This window comes from Euphorbia lathyris, chromosome 3 (genome assembly GCF_963576675.1).
Source record: "Euphorbia lathyris chromosome 3, ddEupLath1.1, whole genome shotgun sequence".
Taxonomy (NCBI): domain Eukaryota; kingdom Viridiplantae; phylum Streptophyta; class Magnoliopsida; order Malpighiales; family Euphorbiaceae; genus Euphorbia; species Euphorbia lathyris.
In genome coordinates this window covers 21,482,957-21,503,354 of record NC_088912.1, presented here as the reverse complement: position 1 = coordinate 21,503,354, position 20,398 = coordinate 21,482,957, and the positions used below count along the sequence as shown (strand labels likewise).

Sequence of the window (20,398 nt, the reverse complement as noted above, 5' to 3'; positions counted from 1 at the left end):
GCCGAAGCAAAACACGGTGCGATTATAAGTCGATATTTTGGAACTTGAGTTTCTCAAAAACCCACTGAAAAGCCTCCCACATTACAACCCCCATCCGGGTTCGTTTTTAATATTGCCTAAACTATAAAAGTAGGAGGAAAAACCCGGATAAAAATGCAAAATCAACATGATCTCGAGTAAGTGCAAAGAAGAGCGATAAAACACCGACCCACCTAAAATTGAGTGTAAGAGCGAAATCCCTTGGTGAGGTACTATCGGGTTCTCAAAAGATAATCAACCCCCGTTAATATTGTCTATTAGTCTTAATCATGGAGGTTTCAAATAAGTTTTGTACTCAATTGTTTGCGTAGATGCTTACCGAAACTTTTGCATAAAACCGTAGCTTTGAAACCACGCACTTGGTAAAACCCCGAAGGTTTGTTTCTTAATCATCTCAATCCCTTGTCTTTCGATTTCTTTTTACTTAAGGACAAGTAAAACTTTAAAGTCCGAGGAGGTTTGATAGGGGCATTTCGTCCCTATCTTTTAGCGTGGTTTACGGTCTATTTTCGAGCTAAATAAATAAGTTTAATTACAAAAATAATGCGTTTTAATAAAATAATGAAATAAAAATAAAAACCGAGCTTTCGGGTAATTTCCTTTATTTTTAGTTGAATTTAGAGAATAAAATGTCAAGTTAACTCGGCTCGTGAGAAGTATATTTCGCAGGTACAAAATGCAATACATGCATGGCGTATTCCCATACACGCGGGGCATGCAGACAAGCGAGTCAGAAATGATTGATCAATCCTGAACCACCACATGGGATCTACTCAGCACACGCAGGGCGTGTCACCCACCACGCAGGGCGTATGACAACGGTCAGAACATGATTAACCCAATCCTGAAGGTCAGACTGCACTGTCCCCTAAGTCAACTAGCAATACGCGGGGCGTGTTTTGGGACATGCGGGGCGTACATAGGGCAATTCGAGCAATAAGATACTAGGAGCTCAAACACGCGGGGCGTATAGCAAGACACGCAGGGCGTCTCCTCCCATACGCAGGGCGTGTCCTGAGAATTCTGCACCAAATTATGTACCTCCATACTTGTACCTTATGAAGTTACAATTCTACCCCTAGCTTGATGTATAAATAAGAGTGACTAGCACTCATTTTAGATACACACACACACATATAGACCTAGTGACTTCTACCTATCTACTTTCTATCTTGCTTTGTATAGTTTTGGCTTTAGATTTGATTTATGTAATAAAACCCTCCCCTTTCGGGCTTGTTCGTTGATCCCGGCATTCCGTCAAAGTTCCGTTCCTTCTCCGTTCACCAAGCTCGAAAGTTCCACCTCTAAGTCCTAAGCGACGGCCTTGAGTCCGGTTGGCGAGTTCCGAGGGCCGATTCTTCCCTCTTCGCTTGCTAACTAGCTTGCACTCTTCCTATGTACTAGGCTTGGTTGTATTCATCATTTTTATTCTCCATATTTATAATATATGATTTGCAATTTCCGTTTCTATATACGTGTTAATGTTTATTACTTGCTTTGATACTTATAATTGACTATTGTGTAGGGGAACACGATTTCCGCCGCCATTCGGGCTATCTTTAGGGATTCATATAGGTGTTGCCTTACCGGAAGTAACGCTCCGGAAACCGTAGGAATTGACAAGCCACGGAACTTACGGGCCCTAGTTTCTGATCCCCAGCATTAGACACGCCTTGACTAGGAATCACGTAGTCTAAGTACTTCACGGGTCGGTCAAACTACATATAGTCGTCTTTGTAAGAGTAGACTGTTAATCGTATATATTCGGAGTCTTTGTTTGTCATATTTATAACTCATCGTCGCCATTGCACTTCGTAGAAGTATTTGTTATATAAAATCGGTCTCACCAATAGTTTAGGAATAGTTGGTAGTCGTCACCAAAACCCCTTTAAAGTATTCACCACTTAAATAACATATAAAACCGAGTCGTTTAATACTTGCAATTATAAATCCCGTGGATTCGATACCCGGTCTTAACCGGATTATTACTTGATACGACGGGGTACACTTGCCCCTAAGTAGTCGTGACGTCTAGAGAAATTAGAGCATTTATAAAGATCAAATCCATAGTCCCGTAGCTCACATCATATCACACCAACATCCATTACAACACCGCTAGACGACGCGCTATCAATATGCGAATATTGATGGAGAGTGATGAGGTTAACATAGAAACTCTCCTAGAAGTGAGAGCGGGTTCCTGGTCATACGCCGATGCTTTGGATTTCATGCTGAGTGATGTCCCTTTGATTCGACAGACAGAGGACAAACTCATCTATTCAAAGATTGCTCAGTTTGATGAAGGTAATTTGGAGTTTCTTTTCTTTTAACTGTTGGATTGTTCTTCATTTGGCAGGGGTGTAACTAAGGCCAATGACGCTCTTGTAGAAAAACGGAGAAAGTTAATGGAGAAAACAGCTCAGAAGAAAGCTACAGTGGCGGGTCCCCCTAAGGATACTGGAAAACGTCCGGCGGATACTGATGAGGATCCGCAATTCCAGAAGAAGAGGCCTACCTTGAAATTAATGGCGGATGCTCAGAAGTCCGCCCCTTCTGTGCTGAAGGAGAATGACCAAGTACGCTTCTTTACTTTATTCGCCACTTTAGCCATATTTGTGAAATCTTTTAACATTGGTGTTTCCTGTTTTAGATGGTGAAGCCGGACCTAGGCAAATACTGGGCTTCCAAGTATGGGGACCAGGTGACTTTGAGAAATGAGTCCATCATTAATGATCTGGACGAAGCTTTCGGATAGTTAAGCTTAGTTCAGAGTAAATATAGCAAAGTCCCTGCCACTACTCACATCCAAAGATCCAAAATGGATCTCCTTGAGGTAAAACCCTGTAGTTTTTTAGAACGCCTTGGAGTCCGAACCAGGATATATTCTGATGTGTTTGCATATCGTTCTTTTTAACAGGTGTTTACCCGCCTTCGTGCGGTCGAATCTGAGATCATTCAGGGTGTGGCGGATAAGGCTACTATAACGCGATTGGAAAGTGAAGCTGTATCCGCCGCATCCGCCCTTGCTCAAAAGGATGCCAATCTTGCTCAGAAGAATGCAGAAATTGCACAAAAAGATGCTGAAATAAAACAATTAAAGGAGAAGATCGAGGAGGACAAGAAGGAGCGAGCAACTGCTTTGGATGCAGCAGAGTATATGGCCGGAGAGCAAGCCTTCTACTATGGCGAGCTGCTGATGGCATATTTTGAGGAGACATATCCCAATCTGGGTTTTGTGGATCCGGAATTTAATGTTCCTACCCCTGACGAAGTTCAGAAGCTCAACCAAATGGAGGATTCAAGGAGCTTCCTTCGAGCTTATGTCCAGAAGGCGATACAAAAAGCTGCCAAAGAGGGCGAGGTGGCGGATGTGGTGACCGTTGATGATACTCCTGTCCCAGGAGTTGTGTCTTTAGAGAAGGAAGTTACTCCGGCTGGCGTATCCCCAGTAGGCGAGGTAGGAAACTCCCAGGCAAGCGTGTCTGGCGAGAAGAATGTAGGAGTGGATATGCCCGCTGCAGTATAGCTTTTTGTTTTTTGTTTTAATTGTAACAGTACAATTTGCATCTTTACTTTTTGAGTAATGTTTATGATTCTTACAAGTGCTTTGTAGAATGTAACTTTAGAGTAGGTAGCTAGCCATACTCTTGCATGAAAACCTTTGTGAAGGTTTAGTTAAGTTGTTTTATTCCTTTAAAAGGAAGTAAAGCTTGCCTAGGGGATCAGCTGACTTTCCTATCTTTGAGGTGAAGTGATCCGCTCGTAGGGCTTTTCATTGGGACTCTTCTTTGGGAAGAGCCTTGAGAGTGTAAAAACCTTGCGTCCAAGGAATGTTTTAACTCATTGGGTGTCCGACCAAATTGGTGCCCGACCAAGGGTGGTAATAATTGTTGATTTGATACCCCCCTTAACTGTGACCATAGGAATATTTATATTACTCGTACTAAAATCTTTAATAAAAGAAGAGAACATAAATGTTTATTTATTGATAGGAGATTTACATCTAGCAGATCTTTACATGTGAGCCTCATTAAAACCTTTAACAAGAAAAACCAAATGGGAAAAAAACTTATTTAAAGGAAAAAAGAGTACTCAAGACCTGTTTATCGTTGTTTTTACTCCTTGGCGAAATACCTCTTGAGGTTATGGAGATTCCAAGTTCTTGGCAATATACGTCCCTCCATGTCTTGTAACTTGAATGTGGCGGATCCAATTTTCTCGATAATGCGATAAGGACTTGTCCAGTTGATTCCCAATTTTCCTTTTCCCTCTTGGGATTGGATTTTATCAGCCTTGCGGAGTACTAGGTCTCCTTCATTGAGATCCACCAACTTGGCATGTTTATCATGATAAGCTGCGATGCGCTGCTTGTAAGCGGCCAGCCGAATATATGCCTTTTCTCTTTTATCCTCTACGTGATCGAGACTTTCCTTTAGACGCAGATGGTTCTCATCCTCGCAGTAAAATGCCACTCTGTCACTTGGAATCTGTATCTCAATGGGGATGACCGCTTCTATGCCATGAGATAGGGCGAATGGCGTTTCTCCTGTGGCCGTTCTTGGAGTAGTTCGATATGCCCATAGGACATTCATCAACTGATCCGCCCATTTTTTGTCATGTTCTCCTAGCCTTTTCTTTATCCCCTTCACAATTGTCCGATTTGTGACTTCGGTCATGCCATTAGATTGGGGGTAATAAACTGAGGAGAATCTGTTTAGGATGCCCAACCCTTCACAGAAAGCTTTAAACTCTGCACAATTAAACTGTGTACCATTGTCAGATATAATGGTGTGTGGAATACCGTACCTTCCTACAATGTTGTCTTTAACAAACTCCACCATTCTTTCAGCGGTGATAGATGATACAACCTCGGCTTCTACCCACTTGGTGAAGTGATCCACTGCTACAACCACATATCTCCTTTGTTTACGAGTGGTGGGAAAAGGTCCCATGATGTCTATACCCCAGATGGCGAATGGCCGTCCTTCCACAATTGGTCTTTGGAGATTTTGAGCCACATGTGAATCATTGGCATGGATTTGGCAATTATGACAGGTCTCCACCAGCTTTTGCACGTCCAGCTCAGCTGTAGGCCAGTAGAATCCCATTAATCTAGCTTTTTTGACCATGGAGGCGGATGCCTCATGAGCTCCACAAGCTCCTTCATGTAACTCTTTAAGGATGCCGCGTCCTTCTTCTCGTAAGATGCATTTCAACCATGGATGTTTAAAAGATTTTCTGTAAAGATGATCATTCATCACGGAGAAATATGCTGCTTTTCGAACTATCCCCCGAGCCTCTTCCAGATCTGTGGGTAAGACGCCATCCGATAAGTACTGGCGGATCGGGGATCTCCAATCATCTTCAAGCGCTATCAATAAAGTTATCTCTTCTGTGATAAAGGCAGGAGATGCTTTGATTTCAAATGGACACTGAGGATCCGCCCAATTGGCACTACTGCAGGCCAATTTAGCCAGAGAGTCTGCTTCGGTGTTCGATCCTCTAGGTACATGAACCAGCTCCCATTTAGTGTCTTTGGCTTCTAGGTGATCCAACAATTTCTTTACTTCGGATGCATATTTGGCCAAAACCTCATCTTTTACCTCATAATTTTTGATCACTTGATTGACCATTAATTTGGAGTCGCTATAAATTACGATCCTTTCTGGAGTGATTTCTTTTAACAAGCGCAACCCCAATATCAAAGCTTCATATTCCGCGTCATTGTTCGTTGCCAGAAAATCAAGTTTAGCTGCGTACCGTAGTTTTATATAACGAGGGCCTTGGATCACAATTCCAATTCCTGCACCATCTGATGAAGAAGCTCCATCTGTGTACATTGTCCACTCCTCTACTGGAATCTTTGGGAGATTCATTCCTTCGTCAGTAAATTCGTTTATGAAGTCTGCCAAGACCTGACTTTTTAAAGCGGATCGACCCTCGTACCGTACATCGAACTCACCCAGGCGGATTGCCCACTCCATTAGGCATCCGGAGGTGTCTGGTTTTTGCAGCACTTTTCTCATAGGTATATGTGTCCGAACTATAACAGTATGAGCTTGAAAATAGGGCCTGAGATGGATCGCGGTGGTGACAACAGCTAGAGCCATTTTATCCAGTCGGGAGTATCTAGTTTCAGCATCTTTCAATACTTTGCTCACATAATAAATAGGGTATTGCTGACCCTCTTCCTCCCTTATCATAACTGTACATACGGCTTTATCAGCAACGGAAACATACATGTAAAGAGTTTCACCTTTTATTGGCCGACTCATCAAGGGCGGCTCTGTCAAGAATCGCTTGATTCCCTCGAACGATTTTTGGCAATCTTCGTTCCATTCAAATGCCTTTTGCTTCTTGATGACTTCATAGAAAGGCTGGCATCTACGTGTCGAACAAGAAATGAACCTGCCCAAGGCTATGATCCGCCCATTAAGGCGCTGGACCTCTCTCACATTTTGGGGTACCTGCATGTTTAACACAGCTTTGATTTTGTCTGGATTGGGACTTACTCCTTTCTGACTGATCATGTATCCTAAAAACTTTCCAGATGTGGCCCCGAAGGTACACTTCTCTGGATTCAACTTGATATTATGACGTCGGAGTACACCCAGTACCTCCTTTATATCCTCCGCATGTTTCTTCAATGTGGTACTTTTGATGATCATGTCATCCATATAAACGGAGAAGTTATCACCTTGGCTATCTGCGAATATCTTGTTCATCATCCGCTGATATGTGGCTCCTGCATTTTTCAAGCCAAAGGGCATGACCTTGAAACAGTATGTAGCTTGGTGAGTCACAAATGAAGTCTTGATTCTATCGGAAGGCTCCATGGGGATCTGATGATAACTTGATTTCACATCGGTGAAAGAGTACATGGCATGCCCGGCGGTTGCATCTACTAGAACATCAATGCATGGTAAAGGATAGTTGTCTTTAGGACAAGCTTTGTTGAGATCTGTAAAATCAATACACATACGATATGATCCGCCAGGTTTTTTAACAAGGACCACGTTCGCCAGCCATTGAGTATACAGTACTTCTTCAATGGCATCTGCTCATTTGAGTTTGGCAATTTCCTCCTCAATCACCTTCTGTCTTTCTGGACCATGTGTTCTTCTTTTCTGAGCTATGGGAGTGGCACTGCTGTCAATGTTTAGCTTGTGTGTGATTATGTCAGGATTAATTCCTGGGAGAATTTCATCTTTCCAAGCAAAGACACTTTCAACATCAAGGAGAACTTTAGTGATTGCATCTTTGATTTCTCCTTTCAGACCTTTCGCCATTCGCACCTGCTTCTCATCCGCCAAAAGGTACATTTCTGTCTCGCCCAAGGCCATTGTTGTGAGATCTTCTTCATCCTCTTTTGGCGATTGTGGACGAATAGTTAAAGATGCCGTATACGTTTCTTGAGCTACTTTTTGGTTTCCTTTAATCATTACACCTCCCTTGACCGTTGGGATATAAAGTGTCAGATGGCGAATGGAGATAAGAGCTGCGGCCTCGAAGATGAAAGGTCGACCAAGAATGATATTGTAGGCCAATTGTCCGTCCAGGATAGAAAATTCCAGGTCACCTCTCCAGATTTGATCTTCATCTGCTAGTTCACAGTCTAAGGTTACCTGACCTTTAGTCTGGATGGTGTGTCCGGTTACGCCCAGGATGTCTGCCACTGTCATTTCTACTTGGATTGGATCGATCATCAATTTAGTAAAGGCGCCTTTTGTGATGACGTTGCAAGAACTTCCTATATCAATCATCACTCTCTTCATCTTCCAGCCTTCAATCATCATCGTAATGACCAAAGCATCCGCATGTGGAGGGATCTCTGGACCACTATCTGCAAACGGGCGATTCAAAGATGCTTTATCCAAAGCCATGGTTTTCGCTTTCTTTTGTACAGGCTGATAGCCGAGGCCGCCCGCAATGACATGGATAGTTCCTTTGGCATTTTTCTTTGAGTCATCCTTGGATCTGTCATTATCTCCCTTTTTTCCATCACCTTGGACGAACCGGTCCAATTTTCCTTTTTCGATAAGTCTCTCGATTTCTCTGGCCAATTCCCAGCATGCGTCTGTATCGTGGCCATTGGTCCTGTGATATTTGCAATATTTTTTGGAATTCTTACCAGTATTGGTGGACTCCCCCCCTTTGGGATCGGGGTATGAAATGCTCTGCTTATGCTGGCTATTTTCCACCCACATTAATATTTCACTTTTAGAAGCGTTGAGGGGAGTAAAGTTAGGAACAAATGTTGATTTGTGTCGAGAGCCCTTGTTCCTGTTTCTGGAGGAAGAATCCCGATTTTTATCCTTCTCATGATCACGGTTATGAAAGTTGCCCTTTGATTTACGTGTTGGAGATAACGTTTCACGGCGTATGTCATCTACCTCCATGAATGCCTTGCATCGCTCAATTAGATCCGCCATATTGCGGGGTTTCCGTCGGATCAGATCCTCCTGTAAGCTTTTACATGTTGTATTTTGGGCCAATGCCTCTGCAGCGAGAGAAACATCCACATCAACAATTCGTATGCATAACTTGTTGAAGTTATCAACATACTCCCGAAGAGGTTCATTAGCCTTCTGCTTTAACTCGAAAAGCTTGCGCGATTTGATGACTGGAGGAATACATCCAGCAAACTTTGAACAAAATTCTCTGCTTAGTTGATCCCAGCTGTCAATTGATCCTGGAGGCAAAGATTGGAACCAATCATATGCAGGCCCGCCCAGGGTCGTGATGAACATTCGGCCCAGAACAGCTTCGTTAACACGATTAAGACCAAGCAACATCCGATATTTCCTTGCATGAGCCTCAGGGTTGTCTGTACCTGTATAAAGAGGAATGTTAGGAATTTTTTGGTTCCGGGTGGTTTCTTCGGCCTCGATCCAGGCTATGAAGGGCGAATCCCTATTGGCGAATGGGTTGTGCCTGGCCTCTTCTTCGTTCATGCGAAGCACGGTTGCCCTAACTCGTTCCTCGAAGTTCCCTGGTTCTCGCCCTCGGTGTCTATGTTGTGGTGATCTGGTTGGAGATCTACTGGGAGAAGCTGAACTGCTAGATCCAGAAGATGGATCAGATGGTGAACGTCCGCCTCTACCTCCTGATCCGCCTCCATGGCCACATCCGCCATTACCTGATCCACTACCACCTGAACCGCCGACTCCTGATCCGCCTATATTTAATCGATCTTGACCTCCGGGGTTTCCTGCAGAAACGTGTCCAACGTTTGTTGGCCGGGAGGATGACACTGGTGGGCCGATATTCCGATTTGTGTCAATAGGCCTTTTACTATGTCGACGTATCGGAGATGGAGGTGACCGACCTCTGCGAGAAGAGCCTGGCTTACGTGACGGAGAGGTTTTGCGATGTTTTTTCGTCCGTCGCTTCTTATGCCTTTGCGAACCGGAACCTCCTTCTGGGAGTCCAGATCTTATACGCCGGGGGACGTTAGGAAAAAATTCACGGTTGATTGGTGGTACGCTAGATGGCATGGCAGTGGTTTCCACAGAATCCGTTGCGGTTGCCTGAAGAAACGAGGAGCTTTGTGCCCGTGGGCCCAGGGCAATTGATGTGGCCATGGTGTAACCGTTGATGTTGATGCCAAACTCCAAGTCGGAGGGATAATCATATATGACCGCATACGATTACCCATTTCGGTTCCATACGCCCTTTCAATCGCTCCCGCCCACATATCGATCATAGCCGCAGGCGGCATACTCACTTCCGCTTGATCAACCTGAACAGTGCTAGACTCCGGTTGACTAGATGGTGTTACTGAAGGAGTTTCCATCCCCGAGGCGGGATTTTGATCTTCACTTGTCATATTTTTCGAGATGTTCTTGCAAGAACCTTGATTTAGTTAAGGTTCCACGATCACCGCACCAATTGATAACAAGTGGAGATTTCCTGATCGGTGTTCGTCTCTGTGGGGGCTTCGTTGGGATCGACGGGGGGAAGCTCCGATGCCAAAGTCAGTAGAGATTTGGAGAATAAGCTGAATTGACAAAACTTAGAGAATGTAGAGAGTAAGTGTACCTTTGATAGCCCTAGATGTTGGCTATTTATAGAGTTGGTGAGTTATAACACCTTAGATCCATTAATGCTCCATTAATAGCGGGTTACAGGATTCCTTTAAGATGAACAATTAAAGGAATTGATGCCCATTGAATGGCCTTTATTCCTGTGTTTAACTTGTCCGTTTTATGAGGAGATTCGCCTTGGTGATCCGCTCGCGAATCTCATAGGACCTGGCCTTTGTGATCAGCCCAGAGGCGGAGCTCTTTGATACGCCGGACGTGGCGCATCTTGCGGTTAATATCTTTCTCGATCCTCAGGATAATATCTCAATGTTATCAAGATCTGAGTCATTTCTACTGCAACCATATGAATTTAATGATCTATGGATAAGATAAAACGTTTCCGCTCTTATTAAATCCGAAAAAGGTATAAATGAAAATATTAAAGCTGGCGTATGTAAATCGGACAGAAAAAAAATTCAGTAAGATATATGAATTCAATGAGATATATTAATTCGCTTTATGTCAAATTACATCAAAATGTAATTTAGTTTAGTTGGATTTCGATTTTTTTTTAAATTTTATTTGGTTTTATTCGGTTCAGTTCTTAAATCGAATACATATATTCTCACTCCTACGGACAAAGCAAACAGTAAATTTGATTACTACTCTATAACTTTCACCAAAACTTATCAATTATAATATGCTGCTGGTTCATTGATTACTCGCTAGTTAGTTTTACTTTTTACTAAGATATGGTTACTGATTTTTTTTTTCCTCTTTACCTTCTAGAAACCTATAGGTACTCTTAAATAGAGTTTTATTGTAAATTGACATCTATTAATAATATGCTAATCCATCTATTAACTAAATTCAGTTGATTTAACTCGTTCTAATTAATAACCAAACAAGGTGATTTAATTAAAGGCCTAATACACAAATAACCCCCTGAACTTGTCCAAATGTTGCAACTGCCCCCCTTAACTTTCAATTGTAACAACTTACCCCTTAAACTTGTCCAATTGTAAAACATAACCCCAAATTGGAAAAAAATTTACCCCGTATTTGAAGCAACCGTAAAAAAGTTTCCCAGGATTCGTATCACGCCAAAGATCTGATTATCATACTCCACGAACGTTGCAGATTTTGTATTTCACGTGTTTCTTTAATTGTAGTCCATGTCAGCAATTTGGGGTTGTATTTTACAATTGGACAAGTTTAAGGGGTAAGTTGTTACAATTGGTCAAGTTTGAGGGGTAAGTTGTTACAATTGAAAGTTTGAGGGGGCAGTTGCAACATTTGGACAAGTTCAGGGGTTATTTGTGTATTAGGCCTTAATTAAAAAATTATATAGAATTACAAATTTTAATCAAAATCTAATCCTTTATCCAATAAACAAATTATTTAGAAATTAAATAGGTGTTTGTATAAAAGGAAATCACAATCCACACTTATCCAGTCGACATATTTATCTCTAATTACATTTGTTTTTCAAATTTATCTATAAAGAAAAAAACAAATGGATAATTTTCTCTATAATTAGAAATTATTTATAGGGACAGTATCTTTAGTCCATATATATAACTATGACAATTTCTTCAATTCCATGACTTTCAGCATATTTTGAAGCCATTATTTAAGGCTAATCAACTGACACAATATCATCAAGTTGTGTGTCCATCATCCACCCAAATTTCTTGGAGATTATTTTTTTTTTTCAAGAAAGGATTTTGATTTCTGGGTATCATTTTTTCAATTTTCACAATTTGGGGGTTTTCAAATTGCATCCAAAGAAAGGATTTTGATGTCTGGGTATTATTTGTCTCACTGTTCTTAGCAACACCCAGTTTTTAATTTGTCATAGTGTGTGTTCAATCAGAGAAAATGGGTGAAATCTATGGATTTGCAGTCCATGTGATAAAAGGGAGATGGTTTTCACTTTTTGCATCTTTCTTAATAATGGCTGGAGCAGGAGCAACTTATCTTTTTGGAACTTACTCCAAAGACATAAAAGCCACACTTGGTTATGATCAACAAACCCTGAATCTTCTAGGGTTTTTCAAGGATCTTGGAGCTAACATTGGTGTCCTTTCAGGCCTAATTGCAGAAGTAACTCCAACATGGTTTGTTCTTCTAACTGGCTCTGCTATGAATTTTGTTGGGTATTTCATGATTTGGTTAGCTGTAACTGGAAGAATACACAAACCCCAAGTTTGGCAAATGTGTCTTTACATTTGCATAGGTGCAAATTCCCAAAATTTTGCAAATACAGGCTCTCTTGTACCTTGTGTGGTTAATTTCCCTGAAAGTAGAGGTGTTATGCTTGGTTTATTAAAGGGTTTTGTTGGATTAAGTGGTGCTATTATGACCCAACTTTACTTAGCAATTTATGGTAATGACTCCAAATCTCTGATTCTCCTAATTGCTTGGCTTCCTGCTGCTTTATCTGTCATCTTTGTGTACACAATTAGGGTTATGAAAGCTGAAAGACAACCCAATGAGCTTAAAGTCTTGTACCATTTCCTCTATGTCTCAATTGTGCTTGCTTTATTCCTTATGGCCATAACTATACTTCAAAAACAGTTTGATTTCACTCATGGAACTTATGCTGCATCTGCAACTTTAGTTTGTGCTATGCTTTTTGTACCCCTAGCAATTGCAATTAGGGAAGAATGGGTCATATGGAATCAAAACAAGGACATTGAAGCTGTTAAGCCTCAGGAACAGCAGCAAATCCCCGCGAAAATCGACCACTCGAAACACGAATCAATTGCTGAAAAATCTTGCTTTGTTACCATATTTGATAAGCCAGAAAGAGGTGAGGATTACACTATTTTACAAGCACTTCTCAGCATTGACATGTTACTGCTATTTGGGGCTACATTGTGTGGATTAGGTGCCAGTTTAACAGCAGTTGATAATTTAGGACAAATTGGGGAATCCTTAGGGTACCCTACAAAAACAATCAAGACTTTTGTTTCATTAGTGAGTATATGGAATTACTTTGGAAGGGTATTTGCTGGATTTGTGTCTGAATTCTTAATCACAAGATTTAAAACCCCAAGACCCTTAATGATGACATTAGTCCTATTCCTTTCATCTATAGGGTACATTATTATTGCATTCCCTTTCTCTAATTCAGTTTACTTAGCCTCTGTGATCATTGGATTTTCATTTGGGGCTCAATTGCCTCTCCTATTTGCTATAATTTCTGAACTCTTTGGCCTAAAATACTATTCCACATTGTTCAATTGTGGTCAATTGGCAAGTCCTTTAGGGTCATATATCCTAAATGTGAGGGTAACTGGGATGTTATATGATGATGTGGCACTGAAGCAACTGAAGGAAAAAGGGTTGAATAGATCATCTGTGAAGGAATTGGTGTGTTTGGGGGTTGAATGTTTTAGATTACCATTTATAATATTGTCTTCTGTGGCTTTCTTTGGTGGTCTTATTTCATTGATTTTGGTTATGAGGACTAGGAAGTTTTATAGTGGTGATATATATAAGAAGTTTAGGAAAGATGATGAGATTATAGTTCAAGATTAATTGTATTTTGATTTTGATTTGTGTAGTTCAAAATTAATCAATTATTATTGATTATCAATTGTAATTTTTAGTTGATTTCGATGAATTATAATCATATTGGTTCAGTTGTAAATTGTAATTGATATGAAGAGCGCAAAATAGTTCATTTTTGCGTTATTTATAGAGGTGTTCAAAAACCAAACCGGACCGAAAAAATCGATCGAACCAAAACATTTCAGCTTTTTTTGGTTTATTAGGTTTGGTTTTCGATCGAACTGAAACATTTTAGGGTGAATATTGGTGTTTGGTTTTGTTATTAACCGTACCAAAATCTTTCTCAAAATTATAATCAACTGAATAAGTTCAATAACTAAAGGGGTGTTTGTTTACCTACTTTTCAGCTGAAAAGGCAGAGTTTTAGGTGTTTGGTTAGACTCCTCCTGTTTGCCTTTTACAGTTGAAAAGCAGCATTAAGTGTTTGGTTAGTGATATCCTGTTTGCCTTTTACAACAGCAAACAGTAGGTAAAACAAACGGGCCCTAAGCATAACCAAACTGAATTTTATCAGTTCGGTTCCGACCAAAATTATTATAATAAGTTGAAAATTATAAAAATAGAAAAAAATCTATAATAAATATAAAACAATTATGAAGCAAAAAATAATAGTATATTAGTAGTATTTAGTATATTAAATGTAGGGGTGGCAACAGGGCGGGGCGGTGGCGTTTTGCATCCCCTATTCTGTTCCAATATTTTCGGGGGCAGTTTCGGGAATCCCCAAAAAAATATTCGGGGATTTTTTGGCACCCACATCCGCCCGCGCGGTTCTCCACGGGTTTCGGGGAATCCCCAATCCCCAAATAAAATTGAAAAAATCCCCCAAATTTAAAATTCACCATGTGTTACTGGTATAAATTATCAGTTTAAAACAGTAATAAAACGAAATTATAAAATATAAATATAGAGCACTAATAAAATAAAATTAAAGTACTGATATAATAAAAAAACTTAGCATTCAATACTGATATATCTAAATGCATGTGATACATCAAGAGTAGTAAAATTAAAGTACTGATATAATAAAAAACTCAGCATTCAATACTGATATATTTAAATACATGTGATATACCAAAAACAGCAATAAAACTAAATTAAATTGTTGTATGTAGATAATATTATTAGTTAACTTATCATAATACTAACTATATAATTGTGCGGGGATTTTACGGTCAGTTTTTCGGGGGCGGTTTATGGATCCCCGCGGTTCGGGGATAGTAATACCCACCCCGCCCAATTTTAATGTTCGGGGCTAAAATTTCCCCCGCTCCCGGCCCCGCACCCAAAATTTTTGGTTTTTCTCTGACTATGTCGGTTCGGATCCCCACGGTTTTTGGTTTTTCCCCGCTCCATTGCTACCCCTAATTAAATGACCATGTAATTTATTTTATAGTACCATTGAATATATATATATATATATATATATGTAAAAAAATATTTTTATGTTATATATATAATTTGGTTTGGTTTTCGGTTATATCGATTTTTTCAATAACCGAACTAATAACCTATAACGAAATTACTTCATTTTTAAAACCGAACTAAATCAAACTACATAAATAACAAAATCAAACTACGATTTTGGTTCGGTTGTTGGTTAATTTTGCTCACCCTAAGTCGATTCAGTTTTTGAGCCAAAATTACTGAATTAATAGAATAGACTGAAATAAATTAATTTTAATTAGAAATTATATTTATTATTATATAATTATGTCTACCGTTTACCCTTTTGATAAGTTAGATTTAGAATATGGGTGTGCCGGGTGAGGGCGTGCTGGGGGATATGGGTGTGCCGGGTGTCCAGGCCGTGCGGCTCGGGGATGGCGCTCGGACGGCTGGGGCAGGCTTAGTGGCCGATGCTGGGGGCAAGGCGCCACCGCTGGTGGGAGGTGCCGCTAGGCACTGCGAGCAGAGGGTAGGCGCTGCCGGGCACTGGGTTTTGAGCGCAGGCGGCGCTGCTGGGCACTGCGATCTGACCGTCGACGGCGCTGCTGGGCACTGCGGGCAGTGGGCAGGCACTGCTGGGCATTGTGAGTGGAGCGTCGGCGGTGCTGCTGGGCACTACAAGTTGAATGTCGGCGCAGTTGCTGGTTCGGGTAGGGTTGTTTCTGTGCAGGATGGGGATGCGGTTGTGGAGCAGGTGGTCTCGGGTCAGATCCATGAGGGGAAAGGGATCTCGGGTAGGTTTAGCGATGGTTGTGGGAATCAGTTTCAGGGGAGTGCAGATTCCCCTAAGTTGATGGTTGGTATAAATGGTTATCTCAAACCTGTGGGAGAGTCGGTAAAGGAATTCAGTGTTATTCCTGGATTAGGGAAAAATTCTTAGAAAGATACGGTTATGGGGGTGGTCGAGGAGGAGCCTTGTTTGGAGGAAATGTTGATGGAAGGGGAGTCGGATGAAGTTTATTCTGAGTCTGATGAAGAGGATGGTGAACAAGATGATCCTCTTTGTCTTGTGATTCGTCTCTCCTCAGCGGAGAATTTCTCTAATAGTTGCGGTGCTTGGGAAGAGAATTAGCTTTAACTATTTCGCTCAAAGGATCCAAGCTCAGTGGGCAAAGAAAGGAAAAGTCAGTATTACTGACTTAGAAAATGACTACTATGTCATTAAATTTACTCGTGTTGAGGATTATAATGCTGTGATCAATAGGGGTCCGTATATTATTTCGAATCATGTTCTGGCCTTACGGCCTTGGGTTCCCAATTTTAATCCTCATGATTATTCGGTGAACAAGATTTTGACATGGGTTAGGTTCCCGGGCCTACCTATCGAGTATTATAGTGAAGATTTTCTTAATTAAATAGGAGGTCTGGTTGGGAATGTTCACCATGTGGACAAAACTACAATTGGGGCTATTAGAGGCAAGTTTGCAAGGGTTTGTATTGATATTGATCTTGCTAAACCTCTGATGTCAAAATTCTATGTTCACAACAAAGTATACTTTGTTGAATATGAAGGGTTACATAATATCTGTTTTGATTGTGGAATGTATGGTCATAATCAGGAGGCTTGCCCTAAAAGGGAGAAGGTGGTAGAGGAGGTAGGTGTGGGAGTTATCGGAGGAGCTGGAAGGGATCCAAGGTGATGGGGGGAACTTTGGGCCCTGGATGGTGGCTAAAAGGTCTGCTAGACGAAGGACACGTCCTCCGGTGGTTCAAAATCGCCCCCTTAATATCAACATTAATATGAAGTCTACCCTGCCAAATCCTATTGCCAATCCTATCTTCAAGGAGAAGTCTATCCCTAAAAGTAGGGGGGACTCGAGGGCTGCTCCAGGCATCACTTCAGGTTCCAGATTTGGGGCTTTGTCTATTGAGGAAGTCCATGATTCTGACCAGGATGACGAGCATATTAAGCAAAGCATGCCAGGCCTAGAATCTATTGAACCATCAAATAAAGTTGCTGAAAATGTCAACCCCCTTTTCGTCTCCAAAGGTGAAGCACAGGTGGCGTCCTAGGCTTTGATTTCTCAAGGGAAGAAGAAGATAAATGAGGTTAGTATTCCTAATCATTGTAGTGATCCTGGTATTGGGAAGCCTATGGGTGTTAACAAAACTAGTATGAAAAAGCTCAAGGGGAAGCAAAAAAGTGTCCATAATAATATGGTTTTGTCTGAGAAGAGAGGGCCTACGGGCACCTCGGCAAGGCTCTCAGGAGCCCCTAATAAATACTTGATTTAGGGTTGTGGGTGCGGTCAGCTGTCCTCCTTTCTATGGATTTGTTGTTTTGGAATGTTAGAGGTGCGGCTAGCAAGGCTACCCGTATCCATGTTAATGATTTAATCAAACAGTTTAATCCTTCTTGCTTTGCTTTAATGGAAACTAAAATTAGTGGGGTTAAGGCAGATGAGGTGGTTAAAAAGTTTAGGAAATGGAACTGTGTTAGATCAGAGGCTACTGGCCGGGCTAGTGGGATTTGGCTTTTCTGAAAGCCAGATCGGGTTCATTTTGATATAATTAGTATGGATAAACAGTTTATTCGTAGTAAAGTGAGTGTTTCCGATAATAAACCCTTTTTTATTACTCTGGTGTATGCTGCTGATCCTGTCCTAGCTAATCGGAAGCGGCTCTGGGAGGTTCTTTACTCTATAAGTGTTAACATATCCGAGCCTTGGTTTGTAGCTGGTGACTTTAATGATATTGCCTTTATGAGTGATCAGAGAGGGGGTTCTCATCACTATGTTAACCTTTGCTTTAATCATAAGAATAGTATGGATTTATGTGGGCTTTCTGATCTGGGTGCCTCTGGTCATAAGTTCACTTGGAAGCGCAACAGTACCTTCGTCCGTTTAGACAAGGTTTATGCTAATGTTTCAGCTCAATCTAGATTTCCTAATGGGTCTGTGTTAAATCTCCCGTTCCGTCATTCGGATCACTGTCCTATCCTTTTCAGGCTGATGAGAGGCAATCGGCCTAGGGGGGAGAGACCGTTTCGGTATCAGGTGGCTTGGGAGTCACACCCTAAGTTCAAGGATTTCGTCCAAGATAATTGGAAACCTCACTCAAATGTCCTTCAAGCTGCTGAGGGTTTCAAAAAGAATGTATTGGGGTGGAATAAAAACGTATTTGGGCATATCCTTAGGAGGAAGAATAAGTTATTGAATAAAATTGAGGGCATTCAGGGTAGGTTAGAGGAGAGGTTTGATCACAGTTTGGATGATTTTCTCATGACACTTCAGAAGGAGTTGGAAGTCGTGTTGCGGAAGGAAGAGCTCCTTTGGTTTCAAAAGTCTAGGAAGGCCTGGATCAAAGATGGGGATCAGAATACCAGGTATTTTCATCTCTCTACCGTCATTAGAAGACAGAAAAATAGGATTGATGCTATTAAAGATTCTAATGGTGATTGGGTTTATGAGGACGAAGACATTCGGAAGTTGGCTCTGGACTTCTATAAGGACCTTTTTAAAGAGGAACCTGTTGATCTGGATAAGGCGCATTTTGTTGCTACCTTTCCCATGGTGGGAGAGGATAGAATTCTGGAAGCCTTCCACCCTATCTCCCTGAGAGAAATTGATCAAGCCATCTTTAGTATTGGGGCTATGAAAGCTCCTGGAGTTGATGGTCTGCCTACTGGTTTTTACCATAAACACTGGGAGGTTGTGAAGGAAGGCATTTACAATTTCATCAAAGGTGTGTTTAATGGTTCTCAGGATATCGGGCAGGTTAACAGAACCCTTCTTGTTCTGATTCCTAAAGTTGAGAAGCCTTCTTCTTTCTTACATATGAGGCCTATCAGTCTTTGTAATGTTCTCTATAAGACTATTACTAAGATTGTGGCTAATAGAATTCGTTGCATTCTTCCTGAGATCATTTGTCAGAATCAGGGGAGCTTTGTGCCTGGTAGACAAATGATGGACAATGTGGTGATTGCCCAAAAGATGGTCCACTCTATGAAGATCAAAAAGGGGAAGATAGGTATTGTGGCTCTTAAGTTAGATCTGGAGAAAGCCTACGATCGAATTAACTGGAGTTTCCTGATGGAGAGCCTGGAGAGAGAAAGAATCCCGGATAATTAGAGAAGTTTAATAAAGGTTTGTATCTCTTCTCCGATTTTTCAAGTTTTGATCAATGAGGATATGTCAGAGGGTTTCTCTATTGGTCGTGGTATCCGTCAAGGGGATCCTATGAGCCCTTTCCTTTTTGTTATTGTTATGGAAAGGTTGTCTCACCTGATCCAAGATGCTGTTGATAATGGGAAATTCCACCCGGTGGCTATCAATAAGTTCTGTCCCCAGGTTACTCACTTGTTCTTTGCAGACGATGTGCTAATCTTTCTGGAGGGTAATGAGGAGCAGTTAAGTATCATTATGGATATTCTTGAGTGTTTCTGCTCGGCCTCGGGTCAAAAGCTCAATGTCCAGAAGTCCAGGATGATGTGCTCGAAGAATATGAATCAGAGAGCATGCAAAAGGTTGAGTGATCTGTCTGGAATTCCTCTTACTAGCTCTCTTGGTAAGTACCTAGGTGTTCCCCTACACAGTGAGAGAGTGTCAAAAGTGTCCTTTAAAGATACTTTGGATAAAGCGAATATGAGGTGTGCCACTTGGAAATCTAAGACTCTCTCCCTCGCTGGCCGGCTTACGTTAATCCAATCTGTCAATTGTGCGACTCCCAATCACATTATGCATGCTTGTCATCTTCCTGAGCCAGTTCTAAAGGATCTTGATAAAATTAATCGTAGATTCCTATGGGGAGAAGCTGCGGAGAGGAGGAAGGTCTACCTCGTTCCTTGGAATGAGGTTTTTCAGCCTAAGGACATGGGAGGTCTGGGTATTAGGAAAGCTAGTGATAATAATAAAGTCTTATTAATGAAGCTTCTGTGGCGAATGTGGCAGCGGCCTTCAGATATTTGGGTTCAACTTTTATGCGGAAAGTATCAGAAGGATCAGGTGTTTGGGGGTCCTAAGGATAGAGTGGTTAATTGTTCTTTTCTTTGGAAGGGAATCAGTGCGGTTTTTGCTGAGTTTTGTACAGGGATTGGGTGGAATGTGGGAAATGGTAGATCCATCATCTTCTGGAAGGATATATGGATTGGGAATAAGCCTTTATTGGAAGTTTGTACTTCGTTGCCTCCTTTGGATATTCAGAACTGGAGGATTGCAGATGTGGTGGATTCTGAAGGTGAGTGGATTTGGTCAAAATTTGAGTCCTACCTCAGTATGGATTTGCTCCTTAGAATTAGAGGAGTTCAGATTAGTAGTAATATTGATGACATGGATAGTTACTGTTGGTCTCTGACGAACAATGGGGCT

The 20,398-nt window shown here is 41.3% G+C and overlaps 1 protein-coding gene across 1 annotated transcript; it reads left to right on the top strand.

Annotated features, from left to right (window-relative positions):
- The first annotated feature begins 11,647 nt into the window (after positions 1-11,647).
- Positions 11,648-13,714, top strand: LOC136224764 (protein NUCLEAR FUSION DEFECTIVE 4-like). Its single transcript, XM_066013185.1, has one exon. The coding sequence runs from the start codon at positions 11,946-11,948 to the stop codon at positions 13,608-13,610; it is 1,665 nt and encodes a 554-aa protein (XP_065869257.1). The 5' UTR covers positions 11,648-11,945; the 3' UTR covers positions 13,611-13,714.
- The last annotated feature ends 6,684 nt before the right edge of the window (positions 13,715-20,398 follow it).

What these genes read in the sequence shown, in the direction of transcription:
- LOC136224764 (XM_066013185.1), top strand. Translation starts at nt 11,946, where the DNA reads ATGGGTGAAATCTATGGATTTGCAGTCCATGTGATAAAAGGGAGATGG.